The sequence below is a fragment of the Lepidothrix coronata genome, unplaced genomic scaffold, assembly GCF_001604755.1.
Source record: "Lepidothrix coronata isolate B3197 unplaced genomic scaffold, Lepidothrix_coronata-1.0 Scaffold186, whole genome shotgun sequence".
In the NCBI taxonomy this organism is placed as follows: Eukaryota; Metazoa; Chordata; class Aves; order Passeriformes; family Pipridae; genus Lepidothrix; species Lepidothrix coronata.
In genome coordinates, this window is record NW_016690366.1 from 996,430 (window position 1) to 1,015,642 (window position 19,213).

Sequence of the window (19,213 nt, forward strand, 5' to 3'; positions counted from 1 at the left end):
AGCTTCCATGTCAAGGAAATAAAAGAAGGGGCTTGTGTTAAAGTATCATGGTGTTCCTAAACAATTCTTTAAAGTTCTACAGAATTGCATTTGTTTGTCGTAATTGAATGTTTCCTCAATATTAATGAGCTGGAAGGTTGGATTGTTTGTGGTTGCCTCAGTGATAACAGAAAATCAGCTTCTCCTTGTTGCTTGGTGCCAAATGTGGACATATTTTTCATTTGAATGGAGTCAGAGGTCTGGATATAAGGTGGGTGAGTACCTGATTATGACTTCTCAGGTAGTTGGAAATACAGTGGTCACGGATCTATAAAATGGAAGTAAATGCATGTATAACTGATATAAGAAATTTTTTTTTAATTTATAGTATAGAATAAGAATTTACTCTCTATCCATTTCAAGAATGGCCCAGGAGCATAAAAAGCAAGGAGGAATCTTTCTGATGATAATAATTGCTAACCTTCTTTAATTATTAAAACAATATAGCACCTAAAAGAATCTACATAAGAGGTGCTAAAGAAGCCTGTGGTACCATCAGGTCTGGCCTTTGGAGACTCTGGCTTTGCTCATAAAACCAAACTTTAATCATGAGAAGTATGAGAAGTATTTAAATACAACTTAAATCATGAGAAGTATGAGAAGTTTTGAATGTTTGGAGAGAAGAGGCACTTGCTTTGCAGCTGATAGTGTCATGAGAACGTGGTGATTTAGGACCCCTCGAATGGCCCCAGAGCAGTAACACATCCCAGGATCTGTGGCACCCTCAGCATGTGTGTGATGGTGTGCAGGTCTGTCTGCTGTGCTGTCCATTTTAGCAAGCGAGGACAGTGCCTCTTATTTCTCTGCTTATTTTGGAGCAGAATGCTTGTCAAAATAGTGACTGCTGTAATCCTGACAGGGCTGTGTAAAAATAGCTGCCAGCGTGGTTGTGCTGTCATAATCTGGGGGCTTCCTCCTGGTCCTGGTGGGGCCTTCGCTTCCTGTTTGCCAGCATTCAAGTCATGCACCAGGGCTTCTTTCCTCCTGTGTTTTGTAATTCTCTCTTCCCTAACCCTCCCCTTTCCTCCAGAAAGTGTCTCATAGAGTTGAGCAGATGGAAATGCGTTTGTTTTCCCTTTTTTAAGCGGTGGTAGAATCCTGTCCTTGCAATTTTTCTGACGCTCACGCTGCTGGCAGCCAGACAGCTGAGGGGATTGGCAGCACCTTGGTGGCCACATCAAGCATGGGTTGAGCTGTGTGCTCCAGATTAACTGGGGCACACCAGTGACTTGCCCATGTGGCTGCTGCAGCTCCCTGCACTTGCTCTCTACAGTCTGGAGAAATTGGATTACGAGGAGAAGGCTGGATTTTGTCCCTCTTGCTTTTTAACTCAAACCTTAAAATAGAGGCCCTACAATGTCTAATGCATATTTTTTTTAGGCAATACACAACAATAACGGGTGATGGTAAGGGGCCATGCTGTAGTTCAGTGTGAAGCCTGGGTGTAGGCTGCAAGCAGAACACAAATGGAATTGAGAGACCCCTCTGGAGTTTATTGTAAATACTGTATTAGCTGGACACAAAAGAAAGATTACTCAGGTGTAGTTGGATGAAACTCTCTGGACCTTTGCTTGGGCTCTAAGGGGAAAGTACATTTGCTATTCAGGTGTAAGGAGTTCATAATGGAAGGGCAATTAGATAACAAGAAAAAGTCTACTTTAGCAGTGCAGAAATAAGTAGTGATGGTACTTTCGATGATATGCCTTATGCAGCTGTGTGTCTCAGAATGACTGAAGACCACTAAGAGCAGAAAGGCTGACTAAGAAGTTTGGTTTTTGTAAAGCTCTTTGTGTACAAGGCACATGAGCAGCCAAGCTCACGGGTGACTGACATAATGCAGGAAGCGATTCCTCACCATTCAGTCTCCTTCAGTGATTAAAACTCTGCTTAGGTATTTTAATTAATTAGTCTGAGATTTTTTAAAATTTATTTTATTTCCCCCCAAAGTGCCTCATGTCTTGGTTCATTCCAGTACAAACGACACACAGGTGTTTACATGTATTGGGCTGTGTTTACGCAGCCGTATTTGTGACTCCTGGTAGAGCAGGGTTTGTTCATTAAAGCCTCTGTTGTTGCCACACCAGAAGAAGCCACTGTGCTGGTCGACAAGCAGGGTAATGAGCTTTACATTAAATATGTTTTGCAGGATGCAAGTTACTTTCTTACGGTTTTTTCCGGAGTGGGTGTGCCCACACAGCAGGCAAGTGTTGTTCTTAGTCAGGAGAATCCCTCATGCAATGAGATGCTAATCCTGTTAGCTATTGTATTAAAAAAAAAAAGAAAAAGGAAAACATTTACTTGAGTGTCACTGGAGGATTTCATGCTCACTGTCAGCCACACAGATAAAAGGCCCTTGGCTAGGAAGCAAACCCTTGCATGAAGAGAATGGAAGGAGACTTTTGTCCCTGCTCGGTGTGTGTGGGTGGCCCTTTGGTTACCAATAATTAAAGTGTGAGTGGAAGCTGTGTCTTCTCATCCCTATATGCTCAAACTTGCTCCCAGTTAAAACAATCATCTTCTCAGTTCTCTAATTGCAAATGCTGGGTTGGGGCAGAGGAGGTGACAGAGAGGTTAAAACTAATTTCTTGAGACTGGCTGCTGAGCCAGGGAGCAGTTCCCCTGGCGCCGGCTTAAACTCTTGGTCGACCTCTTAGAAACCTGCAATTAAACATTGGTTGCACAAGTGGATTGTGTTCATATTTAATAAGTAATCTTTCTTGTGTGGGAACAAGGATGTTAGATCTTGTGCTTTATTTTTATGCTAATTTTATAGAAAAAACTTTTTATAGTTCCTACTAGTGCAGCAACTTCTCTCAATTCTAAAGTTAACGTCTAACCTTGATCGATGTTCAGCTTTTGCTGGAGTAGATGGGCAGCCTGATGCTCCAGATTTCTGCAGTGTCACTTTGTGTCCTTGCAGTCTGCTACTTTACAGGCATCCAAGGATAAATGAGCTCTGCTGTTGGGTTGTGCTGCAGTGATGCTCTGGAAGGACTGATCCGTCTCCAACTGAAACCACATTTTATAGAAAGGCAGTCTAGAATTATTTTGTGTGTTAATTGGGCTTTCACCAAAGAAAGTGTAAACCATTATTTTTAACAAAATCAAAGCCAGGTCAAGGGCTGGACTCTTTCCTGGAGCAGGCACAAATCTTCACTGTTGCATCACCTCTTGGAAGAGGTTTGGTGACCTTATGGGGTGGGCTGACATGGTAGGAAGTGATGTAATGTTTTGAAAAGCCTCACAATTTCTCTGAAGGTATCACATGTACTGTGAGCTGTGGTGGTTGTGAATCTGCTCCTGCTGCTTAGCTAAGGATTGCATTTGGCCCTTGGGGATATTTGAGTGTGGGAGAAAGGGCCTGCTCCCAAACTTGTGGAAATGTAAGAGCTTTTGTGATGGTGAGGAGCTTTGTTAAGTATGAGTTGGGTTTTATAAGTTTATAAGTTGGTTTTTGTGTCTTCCTTAAGTATAACTCCTCCTAACTTTAAATACAGTCACACACATGTTTAGAGGATCGAGATCTCATTTGATTTTTCTTTCATCCCCTTGCAGAAGCTTTTAGTGGTAACAAAAGCCCAGCTGACTCTGGAGTAGCATCATGGTACCCTACACAAGGCTCAGAGTAAACCAGCAAATTAGCACATGCACAGGAGGGGAAATGCTGGTGTTACTGAATATTAGTAATTACCTCACTGTCAGGTCAATAACTACCACGATCCCAGCGGAGGCAGAAAACTGGAATGCTTTATTGGACTCACAAGTTCATATTTAAAGGGTTTAGGATCTACATATTCAACAGGGGGTTGTCACTATTACAATTACTACAAATGGGGTTTCGGGGGATGACATAAGGGAAAACCCCAGGTTAACAAATCATCATAGGGGAAAACATCATAGGGGAAAAACCCATCTTATTTTAGGGGGATTATATGAGGGAAAGAGGGGTATTCAGGTTTGCAGAATGCACAGGAACCAGGGAACACAAAGGGAGAGATAAAACACAATAAGTCTTCTGCACTGACTTGATGAAATCAGGGCATGGTTTCTCCAGGCTTGGGCAGGACATTCCAAACCTGTGACATCAATGGATCCTTGTCCGGACTCTAGGTGGAGGTTTTTCCCCAGTCTCTGTTAGCCCAAGGCTTTTGTTTAAACCTAGCAGTTTTCTTTTTCTCATATCCAAATTTTGGAATCCAACAGTTATGTGCATAGAATGAAGGTGAGGGTAAGAAGGAAGGCAGTGATGCCAGCAGAGGTACCTGCATTTGCTCATTTTCCAGTGATATATTGATCATGCTGAATAACAGTGATTAATAACACTAGGTGAAAGTTTTTTTCTTCTATGAATTATTGTAGCAAGGCTGTGTGAGGCAAGTGCTTAAGATAACTCTGCATTGTCCTTTATGAAGTGTGTAATTTCAGGGTGATCTTGCTGAGTTTGAAGGTTCATCACATACCTTCTCAGGACCGTTGGTGGGCTTTAATGAGTTACTCTTTGAGGTCAGCTGCCAGAGATCTAGTGTAATGTTTACAGATCACTGCTCCTGGTTTTCAGTTTCTGAAAATTATTTCCTTGTAGATAATACATACATCAAATTTCTGCACTGTCATTTGTAATGCTCATCCTGACAGTTGTTCAGCTCGAGTGCCTGCAGAGTGGTGTCAGTCTAACAGGACACCAGAATCCGTTTGCAGTCACTTCTTAATTCATGTGCAGAGGAAGGTGAACAGTGACCTGCTTAACAGGGTCAGACTGATGTTGTGTACTGCCCTGTACAAATAAATCATTCCATCAAATTTAGCAGGAGGGTTTAAAAACCAGCAATCGATGATCAAAATTTCTGTAATGTGATTTCTGGAAAGAGTGAGTTTGAGCTGTGCTTCCATGCTGCAGTGGGCAGGTAAGGGCACTCTTTGCACTTTGAAGTAGAAGTATCTTGTCTCCTCTGCTGTCAAGCTCCTAAAAAGTGCTGATATTCAGCAGCTTTAACTCCTTCTCCCACACATCTCCATCTTTCTTTCTTTTGAGGCCTGGTCCGGAGTGTTTGCTGGCAGCACACAGGACCATTAGTTCATTGATCTGTTATGATGTACAGGAGAGAAAGATGCCTCAGGATAGCTTGGTTTATGTTTTTCCTTAACCCATCAGACCTGAAATTATCCTGAAAGGAGTACTTTCTTTCTGTTGACTTCTGTGTTGCTTCCTCTCACCTTCCTGCCCCCACATGCTCCTTTTCTTTATTTATAAGAAAGCACAAATGTATGCTCACCAAAACCCCCATTCCTCTCTAATTTAAGCTCAGTAGAATGCACTTGGGACCTTTTAATTTTCCTTCCCTGCTGCAGTTGCAGCCATTTTTCTTACCAAAAAAAAAAAAAAGAAAAGAAAAAAAAAGAAAAGAAAAAAAAAGAGAGAGGAAAAAAAGAACCCCCAAGCCTTGGCTGAGTGCCTATTGCAGTCACTGAGAACAGCTGGAGCAGCTGCTGGTTAGCACTAACTCCAGGACAGGCTGGTGAAGGCAGCAGCAGGTTCTGAGGTGGCCATGGGGACACCACCCTGCCCACTGTCTCCAGCACAGGACACTGGGGGTGAGGAAATGCTCCACACTGCCAGCAAACATATTCTTGACATCAGTAGTTACATATGGTTGTGAGTGACAGTGACCACATTTTGGGAGGATGTGTATTTAGCTGATTTATAGCTCTAGCTGTGAAACAAAACTAGGGTTCACATCTTCAGGGGCAACCGATGCCCACTGTCCTTCATGGCAGATGAATGAAATACCTTGTGACTAATGGCCTTTGGCTTTTAACTCCAGGCTCTCCAAAACCTCCTGTTGGAAGTCAGGGTGGACAGTAATGAGCCCTGGCAGGGCTGGCTTTGCTCAGTGACACCAAAGGGAGAGTGTGTACTGCCTGCAGCTGGAGGGTAGGATGTGTGCTGATCTCTGCTAATCAGCACAAAGCCTTGTGAAGGGAAAAAAGGCTAGGATCTCTCTTGGGTTGTAAAGAACAACTGAAATAAAATGCCTTGTTTGATGTTTAGTCTTATGACTTTCATCCTTACTTTTTTTAAAAAAGGACATCTTGATTAATGACACCTTTTCTTATTGGGGCATTGGGTTCTCTTTAATTTTTGAGGGATAAACCACTTTGTTGCTGCAAGAGTAGCTAATGATAGCCTTCTAAATGGGGAAATTTCTGCAAATCATTCTTGATTTTCAGGAATGAATAAGCAGGCACCTCTGTGTGCGTTTCCTCTGGTGAAACAATGGACATCGCTCTGCTTTTCAGACTTGATTGAGCAAGGCAAGGGATTCTTTTCAGACAAGCTCTCCTGTATTGCCTTTCTCCTGTATTTATGCCAGCTTTTCTAGTCAATAAGTTTGAAACTAATTCCTAACATGCCTTGTGGAGGAACATGTTGTGCACATTCTGTGACTGTGATAACAAGAAGGGCTGAAGCAGCCCTTAAACATCACTGGGTGAGTGAAGGCAAGGGTTAATGCCTCATGCTGCTTCATCTGCTGAGTACAATTAGCATCATATAGCAGTGTTTCACTGCAGAGGAAAGGGCAGCATGGCATTTATTAAAGACTGCCCCTCACTGCTTGACATTTCAGCATCACTTGTGGCTGGATGCACAGCCTGGAAAATGGGGAGGAACAGAGTTCCTGGCTGGGTTAGCGCTGCTGGAGGACACGCACAGGCGAGGGAGGCTTCACTTGAGAAGAAGTGAGCACGAGGGACAGTGGTGTCCTATTTTCACCCATGATTCCTTTATGGAAAGGTTAAAGAAGAAAAACATGCACACTTGGGTGTGTAGGCTGCAGGCAATCCACCAGTGATGCCCTGCCTCTCACTTCCCAGTGACAATGCTTAATTAGAGCCTGCTGGGATGAGCCCTTCTGACTCTGAGGCATTTGTGGTTGGGCAGGACTTGTGGAGTTTGCTGCCAACGTACTTTATGGGGTTGGATTGATCCTGTTTTCGTTGTGGTTTTTCAACCCCCCTCATATACTTTTGAAGATTACCTTTTAATCTCAGAAAATTGGTTATTGAAGTAATTGCCTGAGGAATTACTGCTGGGGAATATGCGTTGGTTCCCATGAGCATTATGGTGCTGTTTGCAGGACAGAAGATCCAATTGAAATGAAAAAAATACTCTCTTGTATAAGTGCTTCTCATTCAGTCCTCTGACTCTGGGTATAATGATGTAAACATGCTCCTTCTGTTGATATGTGGGAAATACTAGTCATGGCTCAGAGTGCAGGTCAGGAGTGTGCACAACCTTCTCACGTTCATTATGAAGTCCAAAAGTAAGTGTTCTTCCTGGAAAATTGGGTTTATGACAATGTCAGATGAAGAAAAATTTACTAATGCAGGGATTGCCTTGAAAACTGCTGCAGAGCATAAAAGTGCTGGAGTGTTGTCGCTGTGAAGTTTGTCCTTCCTCCTGTATTGGCTGGATAAATCTCTGCTCAGGATAAGTACATTTTTGGACTAGTGCTTAGGTTGATTTCACCTGCTTCTTCATATAATGGGAGAGTGGAAAAGGTGAAGTATAAAAGCAAAACTTGCTTATTGTGTTCCTGACTAGTTGTTTGGGTTTTTTTAGATTTACTACTATTCTGTATTTCACAGGACACTGGGACTCTCATGTCCCTACTGTAGGTCAGGAAACTGAAGCAGAGAGTGATGGAATGGCTTTCCAAACAGTCAGACAAGAAATTTACTGAAGAGCTGGGAATAAAACCAATCTCTGGAGATTTATGGCTGCTAATACTTAACTTATTTAACAGAGACTGCCTGAAGGGAAGAAATTGCAAAAAATTAGATTCCACATTTAATATTAGCAAGCAGTTTATGAGTAAGGGTAGTTTAGTTTGTTGTTTGTTCCCCCTGTGCCCGGCATATTTTCTTTAATCTTTGGGAAGGAAGAATTTGGAATGAGAACAGGAAAATTCTGATCTTTTCAGGCAGGATGGATGAAGCTTGTGGGTGTCCTCTGTGTCTGCACCAGACCTGGCTGAGAAAAGACTGCATGACCAGCGTAGGATGACTTTTTTTTCCCACTCTTTCCCTTTCTAGTGTAGATCTTTGTACCTGTGCTAATTTGGGGTTAGATATGAATTGGTGATCTGGTTTTGTGCAAGTTGGTGTCGTGACACTGTTGGCCAGCCTTTTCTCCTCCCCTCTTCCTCGTGTCACGCAGTCTGTTCAGCGCTGGGGTGCCCAGGCATGGGCAGGATAGCTGGATCCTGCTGTGCAGGACAGTGTGGAAGCAAGAATCAGTTCCTGATGGAGGTATTTGCTTGTAGAGAGGCAGAGTAATGAAGTTCAAGGTTGCCAGGTCAGGAAACTCTGCAGGCTTTTGGTTTATTCCTTTTCTCATGTCAATGTTTGATCTTGGGTAAGGCCTTAAATCTCTTTCTGTCTCCGGTTCCTTCATGGAAAATGGGCTGTAACGCCTTTCTATGAGAGGTGAATTTCCAGGATTAGAAAGAGCATGAAAATGTTGCAGGTAACTTCCAAAGCCATAGTAAACAGCTTGTCACTTCACTTGCTCCAACATCTTCTGAGAGCAGCAGCATTCCAAGGCATGGCAGTAAATCCCTACCAGGTGTTCTGCATGTGGATTACAGTGAGTGCTTCCACATGGTTCCCTCACCTCCTGCCTTTGTGTCCCCCTCAAGGGAATGGTGGGGCACGAGAGAGGCCTTTCCAGGTTGCATCATCCCCGCTGGTCTGAAGGTACGGTTTCAGCAGGATGTGGTGAACCAAGGGGTAGTTTAAGAAAGCTGAGACCTGTGCTCCCCTTTCTGCGTGAGCAAAAGTGTTGCTCTCTGTGATGCCTGTGGGGCCATTTTGTGGGAGGACACGTTCAATATTTTAAATGAAAAGAGAGTAACCTTTTCACCTCCTTAGCATGTTTTATCTGTATACCATGGAGGAGCTGCCTCAAATTTTAACTCAGCAATGGGGTGATGGGCTGGGACAGTCTAAGACATTTCAGGAGTGTCCAGAAATAATTGCTACTTCATACCTGTTGAGTGGCCTTTGTGAAACAAAAAGGATGGTTTTGCCATGGGCAGGTGTCCATATAATGACAGCTTTGAGATTCAGAAAGCAGTTTGAATGTCTGAGACTAGTGAGGGAGTGCCAAAGAAGCAGAGCTGCTCACCTTGTCCAGGAGAGAGTGGGCAGAGGAGTAGCTCTGTCACACCCAAGCTGGGATCTGCAAGGGCAGGTCTGGGAGGGTGTAGGGAGAGACTAATGCTGGGGCTGCTCCTCATGCTGGGTCTTGTGTGTGCCTCTAAGACTCAAGAGCTGTCATGTTAACACCTTTTCTCATAATTCACTTCGGAAGCAAACTGCTTCTTAGCTGCTTCAGCAATTTCCACACCTGAAGCCAAGCTCTCAGCTTCAGTAATCCCTTGGGTCACACCTCTAAGAGGACCCTACATACCAAATCACAAAAGCAGTGGAAATGGAGCAGTTGTGCCTGCGAACAAAGAAGTCAAATGCTGGTGTTTTTAAGTGAAGTGTCTCCTGCATTGCTCTGAGCCATTTCCACTGTCTTGATTTTGACTGTGTTTTATCCCTGAACTTTTTTTTTTTTTTTTTGAGGGCTCATATCAAAGGAATATTGACTGAGGAGAGAGGCTACAGCCACTTGCCAGCTGTGTCCGGTGTGGCCAACATCTGGCCACTAGTTCTTGTAACAGTATGTGGAGTTGCTGCTTAGCCACTGATGGAGGCACAATTGCTTTTAGCCCTCCAGTGCAAGTTAATGCAGTTTAAGTGTCTAGCTAACTAAACTGACAGGCTAAATTAGACTTTTATCATCAAATCTTTTTATCCCAGAGGCAGTGCACTGAAACAATATATTCTAAATATAGGCTCCAGTGTGTTTTTACCATTTAAAAAAATGCCATCAGCGGAATGTCTCTCTAATCTGTGAGGAGGATGATATTGTGATCTTATAAGGCATTTGCATTTCTTCCTGCTGAACCTGAAACCTTGTTAAATCTCGTGTTAGTCTGATGATCACACTGGCTTAGCTCGAATGGAAGGAAAGGAGCATCAAGAGCTAGACCAGACTGCTGCCATCCTGTCCCTCCCAGCACTGCCAGAGCATCCCTGCTGGTTTGCTATGGCTGGTGGCTTGGGACAAGGGAACTCTACAGCCAACTTCTCCTCTGCTGTGCTGCCCTCAGATCTCTGAGAACACATAGGAGCCTGCTATTGATTCAAGCAACACAGGACTCTGAAGTCATCTGAACCTTGTATTGTGGTATCAAAAACCTCTTGTTTGGTTTTGGGAGGTTTTGTTTTCTTTTTCCTCTCAAATGGCAGTCTCTTAAAAGCATGAGCACTTTGTCCTAGCATTATAATGGCACAAAAATGCCTGTTGGGTTTTAGCTGCAGCTTCCCCAGCGCTGCTGAGGACAGTTTGGCAGCAGTGAGGTGTGTGAGGTGAAGCAGTGCTTCAGTGAAAGTTGAGAGAGTGATTTAGAAGCAGTGTGACAGAGCTCAGAGGCCTTGCTGATGTCCAGGACTTCAGTCTCAGCTGTCAGGAAAGGAGGGATGAGCTCTGCTGGCCCTGGTTCGTGCCCCTCCACCCCCCGCCACACTGATGCTGTCAGCAGCCCTGGCACCCAGCTGGAGAGAGCCAAGGAGGACTGAGTCAGTGGGAGAGGAAGGTTAGGTCATGCTTAAAGGATTAGGATGTTTAGTGGAGCACATGAAAATGCCTGTGTCTTACTGCAATCCAAGCCTGGTGCGTTCATTTAAGGACTTTGCTGAGAAACTGTTTAGTCACAGCGCTGGTCTGCTAACTGAAGAATGCAAGAATAGCCACTTTACAAGAAAATTTAAAACGAAAATATATGAGTGCAATGCACAAGAGGAATATACTTTCCTATATTAAATTCCTTGCTCCCTGTAAAGATGTGCCAGTCTCTTCAGAGCAGCGTTTTTGTGCATGTTGGTATTACTTTGTTAGGTCATTTTGGTCGTGATGAATTTGTTATTTTGGAAAATGTGCAACGCTTGGTGAAGCCACGGAAAACATCTCATATTTTGAATCAGATAAGCAGAAGGAACTAGGAGCTGAACTGGTGCTCAAGCTTTGTAATTAAATTCAGATTGACAGTGCAGAAACATGAACAAAAATGCGATTGACTTTTAGTGCTAATTAATCTTCTGATGCATATTAACATATCCTGATTAGTTTAATGTTGATGAGAGATATTGATAATTAAAAGGAAATTGCTAGGAACAAAATATGAAAACGTGGAATTTTCACATAGGGGCAGGAAAATCCCAGTGTTCCATGGTGCCATCTGAAAACTGCTTGCAAAGGTACTTGGAGCTTGTCCGTGACCTGGCCAGCTCTCCCGATGAGGAATGCTTTTCCAAAAAAATTAAGAGGCATATTTAAACTCCTGTAGCAAATTAAGTTTCACACAGCTCTTCAGAGAAGCTGCAGCCTGCACTTCTAAAGGTAAAACTGCTGTCCTGTACAGATTAAACTCCCCCAAATCACAAAATGAGGGAGAGGAAGGGGAAGGAGGAATGAGGGTTGGGGCTGGAGGCTGAGCAGAGGTGGGGGCTGAGCAGAGGTGGAGGCCGAGCAGGAGACTTCTCATGCAGCTGATTCTGTTGTCTCTGTGGACCTGTCTGTAGGGTGGGTCACTTGGTTAAAGCATTTCTTGTCTCATGCTCTCTTCTGCCTGTTTTTTTCCCTGCATGTCATTTGGGTATGAGATTTAAAGAGCAGCTGGTCACTGCCAGAAGAAGCCAAGGTCGCTGCTGAGTGTGGAAGGCGGTAAAGGAATACGAATAAATTGCCATGTTGAATCAGATCTGTCATCTCTGCAGTCCAGCAGTTTCCACCAGTGACCAGTATCTGAAAAAAGGCATTGGGAAGGTGCAGGATTAAGCTACCAGCACAAGGTAGCAATCCTTCCAGACTAGAGACCAGCTTAAGCCCCAATGCCTGAAACTTTAACAACTTTGCCTTCCTTGTAGCAATGTACTATGGTTTATTCTTTATATTTTTATTGAAATACTTGTATCTTCCTTTTTTTTTTTTTTTTTAATCTGCTAGGCATTTGAGAAAAGCAAATTTGTTGTCGCTCCAGAAATGTTCATAACTTTAATTCCAAGCTGGATATAAAATGTTAATTGCTTTACTGCAAATCCGTAACTGACATCTTGACTCTTCTTCAGTTGAAGGATTTGTGTTTAAACATTCACCTGAAGCTAACATTTCTGTTTCATTACAGTTATAGTTCTAGTGTCCACAATTCATTTTCAGTTACAGATAACTGGCAGGATTGACATATTGATCTTAAACTTTTTTTTTTTTAAGTCTCTCTTTGCTTTTTGTTGTCATACCACATTTGTGGAATAAGCAGAGAAACATTCTCAAAATTCAATATCAATAGCAAGAAACATCTGCAAAGGGACTTGTGATTTTTATATCACCATCACGGGCAAAACAGCCTCAAAGTGGGGATGTTAATTAAATTTATTACTAACAGGATCAGAGCAGGAGACTGAGAAGTAAAATGATCTTAAAAACACCTTCTTCCCACCCCTCCTTCCTTCCAAGTTCTACCTCCTCCCTCCAGTGGTGCAGGGAGACAGGGAACGGGGGTTATGGTTATTGTTGTTTCTGCAGCTGTCAGGGAGAGAACTTGAGATTTATTTTAAGACCCCATTGACTGAAGATTAAAACTGTAGAAATTGTTTGATTTTTTAGCAATGAGATTTTCTGAGCTGTGATAGCACAGTGTTTTCTACATGCTTTGAGTCTGCTGATGTAAGAAATGGTGCAAACACAAAAGCTGATTTAATGGCATTTTGGTGAATGACACTAGTTTTGGTAAACCTTTATCAGCTCATTATGGTAGATTTCCCATGGATAATTGGCTTTTGGGCAGCATTCCCTAGTGGTTTTGGGGGAGGAGAGGAGAAGGACCCCATGGACTGGTGTGGCTGGTGGGGGATGGCAGCTTGATACTGCTTTTGCCCTGACCTTGGGAAATCTGGAAGATAAGAACGTTGATAGTCACTTGATATTGTGTTTTAGGTAATGTTAAAGCAAAAGTGGATGGGTAGATGCTGGACTTGGGGATGTGTGAAGGTTTAGGAGTTTCATGCATAGCAGTAAAAAGTCAGTTTTCCTTTTAACAGCTTGATTTAAAACAGGTCCGAGCTGTAGCCATGGCAAGTAATTGCATTGCCCTGTAATTTTGCACAATTTTGTTAAAAGTTTCCTGTTCTACGTAGTCTGTTGTGATGGAAGTCTCAAAAACAGTGAATGGTTGACAGCAGACCATGGAATTAACAACATACCTTCAAGCCTCTGAACAAAAATATGTTCTCTTTTATGAAAACTTGTAAACTGACAAAAACCCATCAGGTAAGGGTAGGATTTTAAATACAGAATTTATTGTTGTAGGATTTTGTTGAGGCAAAAAAAATGCATAAACCTGCGAAAAATAAAGAGATATTTTACATGGGTAACTCAATGTTAATAACTCTTCCAAATTTACATTAAGTATTCCACATCAAGGCTTAAGGCAATCCCCAACTCTGGGAGATTGAGTGGATTCTTGCACCTTTCTCTGAAGCATCTGGCATTAGACTGTGTAGGAGACAGGATATTGGATTTAAAAAAGCGCCCAGTCTCATCCGCTGTGGCAGTTTCTGTGTTAAAATACTCCCTGTCAATTGTGACTTGGGCAAAATGATGACACTCTCTTTCTCAGCTGTTAGAGGAACCTGAGGCCCAACCTCTGCCTCAGAAGTTTTAAGAGCAAATGAGTCATTATTCCCAAGAATCCTTCCCTTAGTGGCGTTCCTGAGCTCCTCGGTGGAATCATGCCCGGACCCTGTGGTCTGGCTGATCAGCTGTGGCTTTGAGTGTGCTGGGCTTCCATGTGCTTGTTGGCATCCTGCAGGCAAGCAAAGGGTGCCACTTCACTGGGCAAAGAGGTGCCCAGAGTCCCTTCCTCCGTGCCAGCAATTTGTCATACATGCTGGTCTGTAAAGGGTGGATCTTGATTTGTTATGGGGGAAAAAAAGATAGTGTATTTGAGAAGCTGGCATGATTTTTGTTATCCCTTTAACATTTATGGAGATCTTGGGTATTAGGCTTTTAAGCTGCTTTGTTGAAACTCATTTGACAAGGACTTGCACAGATGGTGCTTTACTTTCTGTCGGAAATGTGTTGCTTTTTATTTCCCTTGGGTCATCTTGGTGAATCTGGCTAGAATTTCTTCAATGGACATTTGCTTATCTGAAATAAAATTTAGTCTGATGGGGCAATATCTGGGTGTCTTTAAACATAGACAGAGCTAGCATATTTGATCAGCTGTTTCAGCCCTGGTATAGACAGTAGTTTCTGTGCTATTAATATGCCTGCTCTAATATACAGAAGTAATAAAATACTGAAATCTGTTTCTCTTCAAAGCAGACTTTTTTTTTTCCTGCACTGACAGTATTTTTTCTGAAGAGCTGTCAAAAGATGATCAATTGAAAATGCATGATTAGACAAGGAGTTTGAGATGCAGCTCTGTCCTTGACCTGGCCTGATATTAATGCTGGCCATGAAAACTTGCCACATGGGCAGTGGCATCCCAAAACATCTCGTGGCACCTGAAAGCTCCAAATAGGCCTTGGGTTGGATTGTGACGAATGCATGTGCAGCACTTGAAAGATGTCATTTGTAATCTCATTGATTTTGGCCCATCTGCCAGGCAGTGTGTTACAAATAAAACTGCTGAAAGTGGTCAGCTCTGCTCTACATCTGCCAGGGGCTGTGGGAAGGAGCTCGCCCATGGCTGTCCCCGCAGCAGGGTTCCCCACATGTGGGCTGCTGCGGGGACCGTCACCTACAAGTGTTTCCAGCAAAATAAAAACCCCCAAAAAAGAAGCCAGGAGAAGGCAAAATAACGGCAATGTCAGGTCTAGGCAGAGCCAGACTGTGCTGAAGGTGTTGGATCTGTGACCTGGCTCTAAGTGCCTTTGCTGGCACGCTGCTGGAGATGACATCTCGGAGCAGGGAGCGCAGCCGGCCGCGGGAGCGTCCGCTGACCTACTTCAGCCAGCGTGACCCCGCGGGCTTAGCCTGGTTCTGGAGCAGCCCTGCTGACCCCAGGTGGGAGGGGGCTGTAATCCTCAGCCATGAGCAGCTGCAGGGAGCTGTGTCAGGGCGAGTAAGCGTGGAACAGGCTGCTAATACCGAATGTGTTCACAGGGATTCCGGTTTTGCAGAAGCGAGTCTGACCCTGCCGTAGAGAACACGCGCGTGCAGCAGTGTCTGGTCATCTTGCTGTCATCTGGTTGAAAACCAGTCTTGTTTTAACAGTCAGTACATCGCTGTTCCCTCCCACAAAGGTTCTATGTGAGCATTCTGTGCATCACAAAACACCTTGGATTTTGGATAATGGATAATTCCGGTGCTGCGGTTTATTTTCACGAGCCCAGTGTTGGCCACTTAATAGCATTTGGAGGTCTGATCCCAGAAGAGGAGAGTGTAGGAAAAGGTTACATTCCTTTGCATCAAAGAAATGTATGAGGGCAAATATTTTCAACTATTAAAAACTGAAGTTACTTATGCAAACTTCTAGGTTTACTAATAAAAGATGTGTTCTCTCTGACTGTCCTCTAGGCTTTTGGACAGGCCCATACCAACCACAAGAAGGTAGCAGCAGATGGAGAGAGCAGAGAGGAGACCTTGATCCAGGAATCAGCTACCAAAGAAGAATACTACATGAAGAAGGTTATGGAGTTGCAGACGGAACTGAAGCAGATCAGAAATGTCCTTGCCAACACACAGTCTGAAAACGAACGCCTTAATTCCGTCTCGCAGGAACTGAAGGAGGTGAGCGAAGGTGTGAAGGGGTGCACCACAGCTTGCATTGTTACACAAAAAAAGGAAAATTCTTGAGCTGAAAGGTGATTTGACAGACACGTGGCTGCTTGTTTTAGCAATGCTGGTACTGTGGATACTGCACATCAGTTCCCTCAGTCCCAGAACTGCTGCCTTAAAAAGCAGAGGAACCTGTTTAGGCCAAGCACAGGGATCCTTGGAGGTACTTTTTCTGCCTCACTCCCAGTGCAGATTTTCTTGCTGCAGAATATTTGTGGCATAATTTCCCTTTATATCAGTTTTTCCACCCTAACTTCTGAGAGTGTGGGATCATAGCAAACACTGAATTGCATAAAGAGACTGACAGTAAAGTTTACAGTCTTGTGTTTTCTCTCATGAAGTGACAGCTTTTACTTTTACGTAGGTTGCTTAACTTACTACCTCAAAGTAGCTTTGACCTTTTTTTTTGTTTTCCTATTGAAACCTCATATTTTTAAGGGGAAATAATCGCTAAGAAATTGACTTATAAAGTTTAATGACTTAAAAAATCTGTAGCTCAGCACAAGTCACTGTGGCACTGGTGCAGAAAAGATTGTTTTGAGAGCTCAAACCATTGCTTCAGTTCACAGTGGTAAAAGCTACAGAGACTGTAAACCACAGATGGATGGATTAAACAGTCAGCAATTATTACTCCTGAGCTTTCTTGCACCTTCCTTTGAAGCACTGGGGACTAGTCTGGTCTAGTCCTGAGCTAATTGACTGGGCTCCCCTGCCCTGAGGGGAGGTTATCCAAGAGTCTGAATCTCAACTTACTCCAAGTGAGCACAGCTGGAAGTGTCTCGTGTAATTTCTTCTTTGTATAGTAACAAATACATGGATAATATTTGGTGATAAAACAAGAGAGGAAATGTGGGCTACTTCTGTGGAGATGTGGTAGTTCCCTAGTGCCTCTCGTTGGGGTATGACAGAGAAGATTCCTGGTGCAAACTGTCACAGGTGATCAAACAGGCCAGTCAGCTTCTCCTTTAACTTCCTGGGTCCTGGCTGTGGGATAAGAGAACTGGAATCAGGCTTTGTCATTAGACAGGGAACCAGTTCCTGCAAACACACACAACTCTTGTCTACATTTCCTGACCTTTAAGACTGGCTTAACAGAAAACCTTCCCACCCCAGAGGCAGCCTGGTGTCTCTGAGGGATTCCAGACCCTGCTCAAAGAGTGCTGAGCAGCAGAGTTCCAGTCTGCTCCCAGTGCCACTGCAGCTGGAGGTGATGTTTCCTTCCAGATACTGCCACATTCCAGTCACCTTTGCTGGGAGCTACATTTTGCTTTATGCAGCCCTGAGATGAGCCCTTTGCAAGGTTTCAAAGTAGGTTTTGTCTTGTGCTTTGTCCTTCCACCTCCCCCATACAGCCTTTTGCACAAAGACCCCAGTGAGGATGGAAGAGTGCAGGAAGAGGAGAAGTGGGTGATGGCAGGTTTCTTGAGAAGATTCTGATTTTTTTTAAGCTTCTCTCTGTTGAAGGGGGGAAGAGGCATTTAGTCACTTGACTAGAAATAAAGGCTGATGATAATTTAACTGGCTGTGACTGATTCCAAACTTTGAATGGAAACTAAGCTCAGTTAAAGAAAAATAAAAATCAAAATATAATGTGATGAACAACTGGAACCATGCAGTTAGGGGTTCCTCTGCCTATTGCATTGTGTCATGGTGCTTGCTACATGTATTCATGCTCCTTTTTAGCCTCACTGTTTCTGCTCCTGCCAGTAAACTGGGGTGGGGCAAAGGGGCGAGAAGGAAAAAAGAAGTGGCATGAAAGCTTTAGTGTTAAAATGAAAACATCTGGACCAGTTGACCGTGTGTGGTTTGGGATTCTTTTCCTCTGAAGATGCCCCATTTGAGTGTTGCATTCTGTTTTGATTTGCCTTTCATAATTACTGGTAGGGAACAGTGAGGCAGGGTATGTGAACAGAACCTGTACTGGCCTCCTCATGGCCCACAAAACAGCCAAGCCAACGGGAGCAACTCGAGGGACTTGGCTTTTCTCATATGGTGCATCAGAAAGTGGTTCAAACAGTCACTGTTTCACCATTGCTGTCCAGTAAGTGGAAGCAGGAGGGTATGCACAGGCCTCTTGTGATAATGTATAGGTCAAAAAGTGAATTTAATTGGAAAGCTTTGTGTGAGAGAAGTCAAGGATAACATGTGGCTGTAGTAAGCTAGTTAGCAAGAAGAGCAGTGTGGTTTTCCTCAGTCCCTGGTGCCATGCTTAGCTTCAGCCTGTCTCCTGGTGAAAGCTTTATGTTGATATTAGTCCAAGGAGATACTGTGCTGGAAAAAAGGCTGCTGTAGTCTGAAAGTGTTGGGGATGAAGGTGGAATATGATCTACTGTTTTATACTGCAGAGTGGAAATTCCTTCCTTCATTTTTTTTCTGACTGCTGGTGAAAGAAAAATTACTGTAGCTCTCCTCCATCTTCTTGTAGAGAATGTTTGTGGACAGACCTAGTCTTTATTGTGTGTGTTTTGGAAGCCCTGTGTTAGTGCCTATCAAGAGCACTGACTTGCAGGATGTCTGGGGGAACAGGAGACTTTACTTCCATTGCAACCGTTCTGGATTTGATCCAAGCAAGTGGGAGGATGTGGAAAGTGCTTGTCTGTGTGTCCCTCTGGCCAGACAGAGGGCTCTTCCTGTCAAAACCTGAAGGAAGCAAAACAGAACCCCACAGGAAATACCCTACAGGAAATCAATTGAGGCTGAATCTCTGCTTTATTTTCAAGGAAGATTTACTTGTCAGGGCTGGCTGCAAACATTTTTATCTGCTGTTTTGTAGCTGTCTGACAGGATAGCTTTACTGTTGCTAGGACTTTTTTGAAAGAATCTGTTCAGTCCTTAGTAGTGGCACAAGGAGGGTGGTCGAGTTCCAGCTCCCCTTGAGATGCTCCTGGCAGCAGTGGTGGGTTGAAACAAGATGTTGGCCCACATCAGTTGGAAGCACATTGAAGCACATCATTCCTTTTGTGACCTCTCAGGACACTTGCACAGAAGCAAGGTGTTGTTTCTGGAAGGAGAAGAGTGGTATTTGGCACACCTGGGGTTGCTGTAGCAGACACAAGTGATTTTGATGCCTTCTGTTGAATTATCCAACTGTGGCCTGTCAAGGCAGGCCCACGGGGTGGTTACCAAGAACAAGTTTCAGTGCTGTTATTAACCAGCTCAGCAGCTCCTGTGTCCTGGAAGAGTCGCTGGAAGGAGAAATTGTTAATTGCTATTCCTTTTTAG

At 43.6% G+C, this 19,213-nt stretch overlaps 1 protein-coding gene across 4 annotated transcripts in view; it reads left to right on the forward strand.

The window, feature by feature from the left end:
- BICD2 (BICD cargo adaptor 2) overlaps window positions 1–19,213 on the forward strand; it is a 78,882-nt gene that overhangs the window by 21,539 nt on the left and 38,130 nt on the right. For all 4 annotated transcript variants that reach the window (XR_001877418.1, XM_017830943.1, XM_017830945.1 and 1 more), the window contains exon 2: window positions 15,731–15,943. Coding sequence is in view for 3 of the 4 variants with exons in the window: in XM_017830943.1 (XP_017686432.1) it covers window positions 15,731–15,943 (213 nt within the window). In the remaining variant the exon portion in view is untranslated. The remainder of the gene's footprint in view (window positions 1–15,730; window positions 15,944–19,213) is intronic.